This window comes from Strix aluco, chromosome W (assembly GCF_031877795.1).
Source record: "Strix aluco isolate bStrAlu1 chromosome W, bStrAlu1.hap1, whole genome shotgun sequence".
Lineage (NCBI taxonomy): Eukaryota > Metazoa > Chordata > Aves > Strigiformes > Strigidae > Strix > Strix aluco.
The window spans coordinates 27,547,377-27,561,084 of record NC_133970.1 but is presented as its reverse complement, the minus strand read 5'-3'; the positions used below and the strand labels follow the sequence as shown (position 1 = coordinate 27,561,084).

At 34.3% G+C, this 13,708-nt stretch overlaps 1 protein-coding gene across 1 annotated transcript in view; it reads left to right on the top strand.

Annotated features, from left to right (window-relative positions):
• LOC141917719 (transcription factor RFX3-like) overlaps positions 1 to 11,415 on the top strand; it is a 207,214-nt gene extending 195,799 nt beyond the window's left edge. The window contains 6 exon segments of the mRNA XM_074811130.1: positions 3,080 to 3,177; positions 3,495 to 3,644; positions 5,328 to 5,536; positions 6,542 to 6,723; positions 9,727 to 9,804; positions 10,624 to 11,415. Of these exon segments, the coding sequence (XP_074667231.1) occupies positions 3,080 to 3,177; positions 3,495 to 3,644; positions 5,328 to 5,536; positions 6,542 to 6,723; positions 9,727 to 9,804; positions 10,624 to 10,865 (959 nt within the window). The 3' untranslated portion in view covers positions 10,866 to 11,415.
• The last annotated feature ends 2,293 nt before the right edge of the window (positions 11,416 to 13,708 follow it).

Here is a 13,708-nt window from a genome sequence, read left to right as displayed (position 1 = left end):
GACAGTTCTTAGATTAGGTACTAGAACCCAGAGTTTATATAATTAATAGCAGAAGCAGCAGATGCAAGGAGATGCCCCATTTAGGACCACCTGGAGCACATCCATTGGTCTTTGGAGCATTTAACATATAAATAGGGTAAACCAAACATAATTCTCTGCTTAATATATTTGAGCTTTAAGCTCAGGCAAAATTTCACAAACTGCAATAAACCACCCTCCTCACCCCCCCCCCCCCCCATCACTGCTCAGTTTCAAGTCCACAATTGAAAGAGTAGAAGTACTAGAGCTTTTAAAAGAAAAACTTATACAAGCGTGGATGAAGAAATATGTTTTCTTTTGTCTTAACAGTTCAATGTCTTTGGCTGACATTTTTCAAAAACAAGTTAGCCTGATAAGGCATTCTATACAGAAACTTTCAATCTTTGATTACGGTTTAACAATGTTATGAGTGACTTTCAGTTTTCACAGTACCTTAAACAAGAGCGCATTGGTCATTCTTAATAATAAGCATGTCTTAACAGACCCATTTAGGACAGAAGATTGATTAGATATTATAAGAGCAAAGAAAATCAGGCAACAAGAGGGTGTGTGGGAAAAGGTTAACTGAAGAATGAACTTGGCAAAATATGCCAGTGGAGAAGATGCTGCAAGTGTTAACATCAGTCTCTGAACCCAGTAGTGTTGTTGATTTTTTTGTGTCAATGCCAGATTATCATCAATAAATGCATATTTGCTGGCACCAAACAAGTTTTCTACATGCCTTTTGCTTCTTCCTTAACCTTATAACACATCAAAAGTGTCAAGGGAATATATTTAGAGGTAATTGGAAAAAGAGGGAGGGAGGGTCCTCCCTGAGCAACTTCAAAGTTAGCCCTACTCTGAGTGTGTGTGGGGGTTGTACCATAAAACCTCCAGAGGTCCCTTTTGACCTAAATTATTCTATGATTTTAAGTTTGCACATGGGAGAAAGGAACTTGATGAGAGAAAAGCATGTTCATTGAAGCAAGAAAAGCACAGGAAATAGAAGAGTCTAAGAGAGAAGCAAAAGGACATATTCTCATTCCTCTCCCTTCCTTCCTTTGGAAAAAAATTAAATATGTATCTCATTGCACTAAACACAGTAAAGAAATTACATAATTGTTTTCTTTAAGTAATGACTGCAGCTGCCTCAGCAATTTAGGAAATTGCCAGTAGAATTTCAACTAGAAGAATAGGAGGCCCACATGAAGACTTCTTTATTACACAGATGATCATATTATGATAAATTTAGATAATCCTTCCTATCAGCATAACTTAAAACTTGTCCATAAACTTAAGCTTTTTCCCCAAACAACAAAATGCTGCATATATAGCTTCACACTATGTCCAACTGTAACTTACCCAAATTCATTTTAGATTAATTCAAGTGATATGAATTCAACTTGTTTTCACCCAAATAATGATTTAAAATGTCAAAAAATAAAGTTTTTGTTCAAACATTTTTCTTTGCTACTTAAAATACAGCAGCCCATATGATGTCACTAAAAGAATGTGCATTTAACTTCATATTTTAGTAAACATTCTAGTTTTGATCAATAACCAACTTACATAGTTCCATTTGTGTAGACTGCGTCACTTCCCTCCACGTACTGAACCTGGGCTGGGTAGACATGCTGTACCTGTTGCACAGTCTGTACTTGCTGTACCTGTAAACAAGAACACCAGAAATATAGGATAGTTTACCTTATAAAAAGAATGACTAGTGCTTCAGTGCATCTAATGGTTTCTAAACAATACTCTCACTCATGGGACATCCCTGTTCTCACAGTTACTAAATAACACAGAATGTAATATTGTGCTGCAAGTCTGTAATATGCTAAGTGGAGTACTAACACTGGAGATGCGTGCCCTTAAGAGTATGGGTATTTTCAATGTCAAAGACTGAACCATTTGGAAAGCACAAGAACAAGAACTGTATGCTTCACACGAAGCTTAGGAAATACATTTAGTAAGGAAGAAAACTTCATTTGGTCATCTATATGCTGCTTTTCTGGGGTTTTTTACTCCAATTTAACTCTATACAATACAAGCCTCTAAATCACACCTTACACATGCTGTTAACAGGCAACCTTTGACCTGTCAGAGTAGGTCCTAAAACAATTCAGTGTAATCCTAGAAGAGTCTGGTTCTCATGCATGTGATGCATCATCTACAAGAGCTCTTTAAGAACATTTTAGTTAGAACACCTCCATCATCCTCACTACATTCTATAAAATTCCTATTCCTCCTTTTCCACCATTAACTCATATACTTTGAAGTGAGATTCTAAACTTCATTGTTAATCTAATGTACTGGTTTTGGCTGGGATAGAGTTAATTTTCTTCATAATAACTAGTATGGGGCTATGTTTTGGATTTGTGCTGGAAACAGTGTTGATAATACAGGGATGTTTTCGTTATTGCTGAGCAGTGCTCAGTTAGTGCTTAGTGATGCATTAGGCAAAGTATTGCCAGTGCATCCAGGTAGGTGATCCTTCTCCTTTATTCAGCACTAGTTGAGTACTGTGTACCTGGAGTCCTGTGTCCAGTTTTGGGTCCTCGGTACAAGAGAGACATGGACATACTGGGGAGAGTCCAATGAAGGGCCATGAATTCTTAACTGTCTTCAAGGTGAAGAAATTTCTCATGTTAAGTAGGACCTCTGTTTTTTCAGTTTATGCCCGGAGTCTATCACCCTCCTTCCATGCATCATTGTGAAAAGCCTGACTCCCTCTTCTTGATACCTTGTAGGTATTGAAAGGCTTCTGCTAGATCCCCCCTAAACTTTCTCTTTTCCAGGCTGAATAAACCTAGTTCCTTCAGCCTCTCCTCATAAGGTATGCGCTCCAGCCCCCTGACAATGTCAGTAGCCCTCTACTGAACCTCCTCCAGTTTATCAATGTCCTTCTTGTATTGGAGGGATCCGAACCTAGACTGGATAAATCTGATCCATTAAATGCAGCAGATCTCAATGTGGAATATTTAAATACTGAAGATCCAAAAGGTTTCAAGAGAGGTACCTTGCCATCTTTTTCATTTTATTTTTTTTCTTTAATATTTAGGTGCCTTGACCCAAGCTATTCGCAATTTTGCAAAAAGCCTTGAAGGTTGGCTTTCCAGTGCCATGAACAATATTCCACAGAGAACGATACAAACCAAGGTAAACAAAGTTTACTGCGATTTTGCTTCACTGTATGCAATTGTACACTAGATGTCATTTAAGATCTAAAAGTAGCAGCATTTAAACTTTTATGCTAAATGTCATATTTTGGTTGAACTTCAAACATGAAACATGGCATTGGAAATAACTTTGCTTTGCCAAAAAAAAATAATAGGAAAAACTGTATTTGTTTCATTATATGTGAATTGCAATATCTGAGGGCTCATAAATTAATACAGCAATTTAAAAATTAAAATAGATGAAACAGAAGACCTGTTGATAATACAATGTGTTAAGATAAATGGATTTCTTCATAGGTTGCTGCTGTAAGTGCCTTTGCCCAGACTTTGAGAAGATACACATCTCTTAATCACCTGGCTCAGGCAGCTCGGGCTGTGCTTCAGAACACTTCTCAGATCAACCAGATGCTCAGTGATCTCAACCGTGTTGATTTTGCCAATGTACAGGTACCTGTGGCTTTAAAAACCAGACTTTTAAAAAAATTGTTATTTCCCAAAAAATTTTATATTTTTATTTTTAGTTCTTATTATTTCATCAAGAAAGCAAAGCAGGAACATTTTACTGAGTTTTATATATGCAGTGATTCAGTTGGAACTTTCCAGCTTACACTTTGGCTGTAAGGAAAATAAAACCTCAGAGCCAGTATCTATTTCCATTTTCTCTGAAGGCTTCTTATCTTTCAGAACATGCATTCTGCCAATTTTTATTTAATGAAGATGAAAGTGTAGAGTACATGTGTTCTTAGAATGAACAGTATGAACAATGCCTGAAGATGAAATCTTGGATAGTAGCATAGCTTCTGATCTTCCATAAAAAAATATTGATCATACAGCGTTATTTCTAGTACAGATTGTTTCATTACATTTATTTTTCTTTCAAAGACAATATCATTAGTATGTTTTCTTTAATTGTTTGTCTTTACGTTTTCAACCTTTCCTAAGTAACCGGTTAGAACTAGTTTCCAGTTATCTGTAAAACATCAATTTATTATTTTTCATTAGGTTTAGAAAAAGGTTTCCCTTTTACCTTTTTCTTCTCCTTAGAAGAAACAACATTTTTCTTCTCCTGTTGCTCAACTAACTGACATGGCCCAGATGATTACTGGTAGTCATACATTTGTCTTCTTTCATGAACAAACATTTTAACACATTTTATCTTAACAGAAGTTCAGAAGTTCACTGGCAGCAGTTAAATTCTTTTTGCTTGTTGCAAAGACCTTTGAATAAATAAAATTTAACACAGATATAGTTATATTGTGTAATGTTGTGTAAACTACCTAAGATTTAGTATGTGACCAAATATATGGCATATTAAATATTGTTCTGTGGTAAGATATAGGGTCTATGGATGTTGAGATGTTAATTTGGCATGTGATACCCAGAGTTTAAGAATATGGCCTATATTAAAGCAATATTGGTTTTCTCTAACTTCCATTTAACATAAGTGTCCTATTGGTCTTATTTAAACTTAAAAATGTAATATAATCACATTTCATGATAATGCTGCAAATTGCTCATTATTGAACGTGGACTGTTTGTCCAATTGTGTGCTATTTATATTACTCATTAAGCAATGTGTAATATATTGCAAACTATGGATAGACACAACAATCCTTTTTTGCCTATAAAACAAAGTTCTTTTTAAGTGAGATGATTAAAAAATGTAACGGAAATTGTATTTGGTCTTAACTCCTTCAAAGCAATAGGAACCATGGTACTTTGGTTTCTTGGTTCCTCTTTATTTCTTACTCTCTCAACTTCCATTTAACTGCCCTTTCCACTCCTTGTTCCCATAGTCCCAAGCCTGACAATTCCTGCAAGTTTTACTAGAAAAATTATGAATGAGGGAAGTTGAAAATTCTTTCATGAAAATTAGTATGGAACAATGCAATGTACTTGGGTTTTTTCCATTGTATTTGTGTGTGTGTGTGTGCTTTATTTGATGACTGTTTTTATACTTTGGGTTCCTTACTCTCATTTTCTTCCAACAAAATTGAAAGACACATGAAAATAAAAATACTCATTAGTTTGCCTAATTAGTGTATTTCATCCTTTTCATTTAATTGTTCAGTCTTTAAGAATAATTTAAATTTTGTGGTTTGCTTTCATGTTTTCCATGTGTCGTAACAGGAACAGGCTTCCTGGGTGTGTCAATGTGATGACAATATGGTTCAAAGACTAGAAACAGATTTCAAGATGACTCTTCAGCAGCAGAGCACTCTGGAGCAGTGGGCTGCCTGGCTTGATAATGTAATGATGCAAGCACTGAAACCATATGAAGGAAGACCCAGCTTTCCTAAAGCAGCACGGCAATTTCTTTTAAAATGGTCTTTCTACAGGTATTTCTTAATAGTCTTCTAAATTATTTTAGCTATTTTATTATTTGCTAAACTGTATGCTGTAATAATGTTGACAAAATTAATATCAGACAATAGTTCCCAAGAAATTAAGAGCATCCCCCCACGAAAGATTAGTGTTAATGTTAAACACAGGGCTATGTGCAATTCAGCAGTGGATGAAATGATCCTTGTATATTATTTTAAAGGCCTTGTGACTTTAAAATAATGAAGTTAGAATTTTATCCTGATTTGGAAACATGCTATGAAACATTTTGGATTGAATAGATATACAATTTTAAAGCCAGTGTTCTTAATACCATTTATTAAAATACCATGGCTTCTATTTTTATTATGTAGGTAAACCAAAATATTTTTCATGTGTAAAAAAACATCAAGACAAATATTCCATGTCATCTGCTACTATATCAGTTATCATAGTAAAGCTAGGGTTTTTTTCAAAATGGTACATTGTAGCATCTTTCTAAGGGTATCATATGAATGTTTTCATCTACAATCTGCAGTTTTCTATTATAAGGTATACACAAACTTATTTAAATTTTACAAGTTTGAAAACCATACCAATTAAAACCTTTGAACTAGGAATGTGAGCACAACAGACACAATATTTTGAAGGACTACTTTGTTTAAAATTAAATAATCTTAATACAATTTTATTATTTAAAATTTTAACAAAGAACTTCCACTAAGGTCAGTTTTTACATGCACTCACATATCGGTAATTGTGCATATACCAAAACAAAAACCTTCCTGTCTTTTTGAAAATTTAGCTTCTAGTTGTGTAATGTGGTCTCCAACCATGCTTTCAGGAAAAGGGGAGAGTCAAATAATTGTCTTTCCCAGACATTTCTTTCTGAAGACACCATAAATCAGCTGTTTGTGGATAGCATTACTTTAAAAGATTCTTGAAGTGCATATTCCTTATGAATAAATTATTAAAGAATTGTGATATTTCTTTCATTATTTTTTTCCCCCATATTTAAATAGCTCAATGGTGATTCGAGATTTAACCTTACGCAGTGCTGCTAGCTTTGGCTCTTTTCATCTGATCCGATTGCTTTATGATGAGTACATGTTTTACTTAGTAGAACATCGTGTTGCTCAGGCAACAGGAGAGACACCTATCGCAGTTATGGGAGAGGTAAGATAATATGCAAGACAATGTATTGGTGAATTTAGTGATCAATTTAGATAAGCATCTACAGTATTTTTTTAATGTTTACATGGAGCTATGGGATATTTTGTAAATACATTGGTATCTTCAAATTTGGGTTATATACTTTAATCCATGTTTCCTTGGCTGGTTGTTTTTCAGAGTACTAAAACCACAATGACTTCTAACACTGATTCTCTGCAAACGAGCTTGCTCAAAAAAGAAAAAAAAAAAGTAGATCAACCTAGTAGGTAGAAACCTACTTTTTTGAGTTCTGAAAAACCAGTTTATATGAAAATATTAAAGGAACAGAATAATAGGAAAATGTTTTTCAGGAATCTGTTTACACATATTTACACATACTTACACATACTTAAAATTCCAATACAAATATTTACACAAGTGAGCAGTCTCATTGACTTCAGAAGGGTGGGTCACGTGCAGAAGTGGCAAGAGGGGGGGGCCTCTGTGAGAAGAGGTAAGGGACTGCCCATAGCCAGTTCTAGCCGGCTTGGCAACGGAGCCACCACAGGCCAAAGCTGAGCCAATCAGCAAAGTTTTGGGTGCCTCTGTGAAAACATATTTAAGAAAGGGCAGAAAACACCAGACGGGCACAGGAGGAGGGAATAAAAGAGAGTGAGAAACAGCAGAGGGAACACCAAGGTCAGAGCAGTAGGAGATGATCCATGGTGGAGCAGATATTTCCTGCAGACTGTGGAGAACGTCCAGAGCAGAGGGATATTCCTGTACTGACCACAAGCCCCCTTGCACCACCCATTGCCTCACTGAAGGGACTGAGTGTAATTTACGACAATAACACAAGAGGAAGAGAGGTGCCTGGAGTGAAGTTGAGCCTGGGAAAGGGGGAAGAAAGATGTTTTCCTTAAGTGTTCCTTAAATGTTTTGTTCTTTTCTGCTTTTGTTTCACACTACTCAAATCAGTAATTAAATATTTATTTTGTCAATAAATTAAGTTAAACTCCCCAAGTCGAGTCTGTTTTGCCCATGACAGTAAGTGGTAAGTGATCTTCCTGCTTTTATCTTCAGCCATGAGCTTTCTTGCTCCAGTTCTTCCTATTTTCTCCCCCATCCCTCTGGATGGGGGGTGGGGAAGTAAGCAAATGGCTGGATGAGTGCTTGACTGTTAACCAGGGCCAACCAACAACATGCATGAAATTAAAGTAGCACAGAAGTACTTGCAGGATTGGCACATGACATATTTTCATGACTATATTTCAGTTTATTTTGTTTAAAACAGAGCAAATAGTTCAGAACCACTGTGTCTTATATGTGTCTATGGTATTTGCAAATTGAAGTTTACCTCAGACCTCTTTTTTTCAGTAGCTCACCTAACTTAATTTTGTGTGAGTTGCTTGAGAATTCACATTATCTGAGGAGCTATCATCAAGGAATTTTACTTTTAAAGTGATAGAAAATGGATAGATGTGGATATACAATGGATGGTTTACCAGACTGAAGCTTAATGTTTTTATACTTGATGATCATTATATCATGTTTTATCTTACTGATAAGTTGTAAGTCACCTTGCATGACTTGATATATCATTCTTCCCTCAGGATATATTAAATAGTATCATTAAATATTATAAAAATATGTACTTTTTCATAGAGATGGGGAGTCTTGGCTTAATTTGTAGTTGCTTGATATTTAGAAAAAATAAATTACTGTTTCTGATTAGATATTTGATTAAACTCTGCCATTACATTTATAGCAAAGTATTGCAAAAGTGTAGTATTGTTATGTTCTTGTTTTCTTGACAGACATGGTATATGTTAAATGTAATGTTTTTGGTGTACTGTGGGACTTCCTATAATGTTTTGGTAAACTTAAGATGGATATGATCTTAGAGAGAAAATATGTAATCTAAAGCTTTTAGAGGTAAGAGGGGAACAGGGAAACTGATGTAAACATTAAATGCATGGCGGCTTGTGTTTCTCTGAATTTACTGACTATGGTTGAAATAAAATGGGAAGGACTAAGGTTAGTTTGACAAACACTTGAAACCAGTATAAACTGGCTTTATAGCTGAGAAAAACACTCTGTCTCCTCCTCTCCTGTCCCCTTAGCTTTGGACACTGATGCTGACACAAGTACTCCAGCAGTCCTGTGGTTAACTGGATCAGAGAATTCATCCTGTGCAAAATAACCCCATTAAAATTGTGTGGTTTTTTCTTGGATCAGTTCTGTCATGTGGTTTTTTGCATGGCCATGTTAACACTTAAGGTGAAAGGATGGGTATGGAGAGGTGAGAAGGGAGTATGTGTGAGAGAACCTGGAAGGATAGGGCTGCTGCTGCTTATGCTAGTTTAATGTTCACTGAAGTTTTATCTTTCTGTATTTCTGAAAAGGACTGAATCAGGTATGGTTAGAAATATATTTATCTAATTATTGTACTCCTTTCATTTGAGACTGGCTCATCAAATTATGCTCTTCTGCTTCTCATTTAAGAGAAGGGTGGATGACTCAGACAAGGAAAGGGAAGAAGGAAGGTGGTATTTTTTACTTTTCAATTTGTTTTTTGTATAAGTAAACTAGTTATCAGAATATGCTGTAATAATCATAAGCCCTATTTTCAGCGGTGCCATTTATTTACCTTACATATAGTTTTGCTACACTATAACTGCCTTTAGTGACAAACCTAGTGGAACTTTTAAAAGAGCTTTTGGTTAAAATATTGCAGTTTAAAAATGGACACCAGTCATATTTTCCAGCATTCTACATCAGAAATATCTCACTCAAAACAATGAAGGCCTTGACATGTCACACTAAAAAAAGCAAAAACATATGCTTAAGTTTATATTCCATTGTTTTAATTGCTGAGGATTTTTTATTTTAATGTTAATTTCCTTAATATGAACACAAATATGATGGAATGGAAAATAAACTGGTATACTATGGACGTGACTGCAGTCACATGCATGCACTTTCATACTAGCCTCAAGCCATTGGAGCACAGTACTAGCTTCATCATAGATAATCTAAAGTTATGTTTGTGTAGGACTGTGTCCACACTTTTTATTGTTTATTTTGCAGTTTGGTGATTTAAATCCTATATCCCCTGGAAATATGGATAAAGGTAAGCAGTCAAATCTCTCAAGTGTATAATTTTATATAGAACTAATGTGTTTCTTGGAGAAAAACAGGTTTTTATTTTTTGAAAATATAGTAAAGTGGAATCTAAAGCTGTATCATAATTTAAATTATGTGTATAAGTGTATATTACTATTATATGGGTACAATATGCTATACATGATATATAGTATATAATAATGACTAGAATACTCTAGGTTCTTAATAGGAAAATCTTTTTTAAACTGTTTATTATTTATACAAAAATTTTCAAAATTTCACCCAGAATTTAGCTATATATTCTGGTGAGAGAGTTGAAGGGGATGGACAGCTGGAAAAAGGAAGATATGATTAGCATGTACATATATCTACATTTGTAGTGAATGATGGGTTTGATAAGTGAAGATGGCGAAATTGGGTCCAAACACTTGCCAAATAACTTGCTAATTGTTACTGAAGGATATAGTAAGAAATGAGTTTATGTTCTCTTTGTAGATTGAAGGCTTAGTTTGGTCTCCATTCTTACACTGGTTATATGATTTGGAACAAGTCAACCTCTCTTCAGTTCAGTTTCCTTATCAGTAAAATGAGATAAATTTAGAGTTCATTACCCTATTTAACTGTAGTATTTATTGACTTTTCCCAATGAAATGTTGAGCTTTCAGTTTCTACTTTATCAGGTTGCTACACTTTGTTTTCTGTTTTGAAAACTTTGGTTTTGTTTTGAAAACTGTTTTCATATTTCATGTTATTTGCAAAATAAAGGCACTTGTATTTAGATTTTTTCCCTTGGTGCTATTTTTTTCTTGGTCATTTTTTTGTGCAGATGAGGGCAGCGAAGTTGAAAGTGAAATAGAAGAAGAGCTGGATGAAAATGGAGAGCCACAAGCCAAGAGAGAGAAAACAGAACTAAACCAGGCATTTCGGGTGGGCTGCATGCAGCAGCCAGTGCTTGAGAGTGGAGTAGAGCAGAGCCTCCTGAACCCACTTCATAATGAGCACATTGTTACAAACACTCAGACTGTCAGACAATGCAGCGCTACTGGAAATACATATACTGCAGTCTAATATTGAAGTGTTCCCCCAACTATATTAGCCCTGTTGATGCTGGACTTAATGGTGGGTGCAGGGGGAGAGAATAGGTCTGAAAGTTGACTTATAAAATTTTAGCTGTGCTGAACATTACCTTTTACTGGACTTGTGAAATGAAATGGGTGTATGCATTTTGCCAGATGTTTAAAAAATTTTGTAAGGAGAATCATTTTACATTGTTTACTTGATATTATGAGTTTTCCTAGTTTCAAGTGTCAAAGAAGATTTTTGCCAAGCTTTTAATGTTAATGTTTTTGTCCTCTTAAAATTAACTTATTTTTTTCATAGTTTAAAAATATTTTAATGTTAAGTATTTGTCATAATGATTTAATATACATAGATTTTTAATTAGATGCACTTCCATGAAATATTAAAAGAAATAGTTTCTTTGACTTATGCTGGAGGCATACTCATTTGGCAGCAGATGCATCAAATTTGTTATAAAAGGTGCTTTTCATTGAACAGAATGAGAAGACACTATTTTGATGAAATTGTGAGCATTCAGGAGGTATTTTTATCATAATGTTGGAGGGTTGGGAAGATCTATCGTTTTCTTTCTGTAAGGAAAAAGCGGTTTTGCTGCATTTACAAATGCAGAATGAGTGATAGAATTGTAACAATGTGGTAATGTGTACGCTATAGGCATACCCAATTGTCTGATTACCATGTAAACAATACAAGCTTCCTTTAAAATCAACAGCTCCAGATTTTATTTGCATGCCAGTTCCTCTGGCTTTGGAGACTACTGATTCTATATTTGAGACCACTGCACAGATGGTTTTGGTTGTTGAGTGGTACTGTAGTTGATAGAAACTGAACCAGAAAAGAAGGGATTTGATTTTTTTTTTAAGTGTACATGCTACTTATGCTGAACTGGACATACAGGAAAACATTCCTTTTGGATAACTTTCTTCTATTCCAGGTCTTTTCCTACTACTAGTTCAATCTGCTGCTTTCATAAATAATAATTTATAGAATGTAAGGAATGTAGCAACCTGCATAATTTTCTTTTCTAAATATATTTCCTGATTATTAAAGTGAATTTAAATTTTTACAAAAATTTAATAAGGTAGTGTAACTGGCACACCCCACATTCCCAATTGCATTGAATTTGAGTAGGTGGCTAGATGGACCATTGCCATTTAAGAATGTACATCAGGGATCATTGTACCTCGGCTATTACATGGTGCCTTAAACAGAACTGAAGCTAAGATTTAGTATTTTTTGTTATTCTTAATAACTCTTAAAATTTATTCAACAAGGTGTGCCTGTCACTTTCAAATTTCCTAAGTATTAAGGGCAGGTTACATAGTCTTCAAAGAAATAAAAGGGGGTTTTATTATTAAGTGATTTTAATATCCCTCTTAAAATTGATAATAAAACTATTTTTTCTTGTTTCTAGCTGAATTTCACTGTATTACAAATAAAATTTGCTTGGGAACTTGAAAAGCAAAACTAGCTTTAATACCAACTTCAAATGCTGTTAAAGTAAATGGACCCTAGTCATAAGCACGGTTACATATTTTTAACCCCTTGTCAGATTTTAATTTTAAAAAGTCAGACTAAATAAATGAGCAGGTACATAATGCAGCACATATTTTCAATTTGTATATGTGGTAGGGTGTCAGCCTGATGCTATGTTTTAATGATTACATCTTATAGTGATAGTTTATACAGTCCATATTAATTGACATTAAACATCTCTGATTTTTTATTATTATTTTAAGCATTTTCATTATTTTTAAAGCAGACACATGTGAAAATAAATACATAAAAGCAAAAAAGTGAAGGAGAGAATCAATTTTATAGAAAGAACTGTATAAAAACTTTAGGGAGTCTCTTGTTTTATCTAATGTGACTATGGATTGATTTTATTTTTTAAAAAGTCATATATACCAAATGGGTGAACAGCATGTGAAATGAACAGTGTATTTTTAGCAAAGAAATTTGTTGCTAGAGCTTTCATATGCTCCAAGAACAGCTACAGATCAACTAAGATGTACTAACATTTTTGTGGGTACAAAATTATTTGTAAATTGCTCAGCAGAATTTGGAGGCCAACCCATCCTGCTCCATTCTATGTAGGCAAAATTCCTACTGATGTCAGTAGATGTTTTTTGTCTTGACAAAAAGTGCAAATGAGGTTTATATTCATTTATCTCTAAATTCACCTGTGCACTGAATCCTCATAGATTTTGTTCTCCCAAATATCACTGCATCCTGGTTTTTTCCCTTAGAAATCAGCACCCTTCAAAAATCCTAAAAACTAACCTATGATAAATATTTACTCCCTTTTATTTTGCATTATAAGATTTTAACAAGTAAAATAAAATAAAATATTCAGCATTTTTCATTTTTAACATAGGGTGTTCTATGATGTACTGATGGTCTGTATTGCCTGGTTTGAAATTTTGTGTTGACAAACCTTAAATGTTTTCTTATCATTGTCCTTTATTGGTAGAATGTTGGATATGTTGTTGCTGAGAGAAAAGTATAGTTGTAACATATAAGTCTAGATTGCTAAGAAGAGGTGGGACCTGAATATCTTTTGATTGATATTTTGAACAGTTGATCACTGTTCATGTAGTGCAAAATGAAAACAAAATATATGCATACAAAGATAGAATGTATATCATGGATTCTAATAGCACTTATCAGAACAAATTGGAACTATCCCTGATTCAGATAACTGAATGGAGTTTGTATTTCTATGCTTATCAACTGATTATTCTCTCAAATTTTTAAGTAATATTTTCCCCACCTTAACAAATATTTAAAAGAATTAAGTTGCTGCAAGCTGCTGTGTATACTTACGGGTT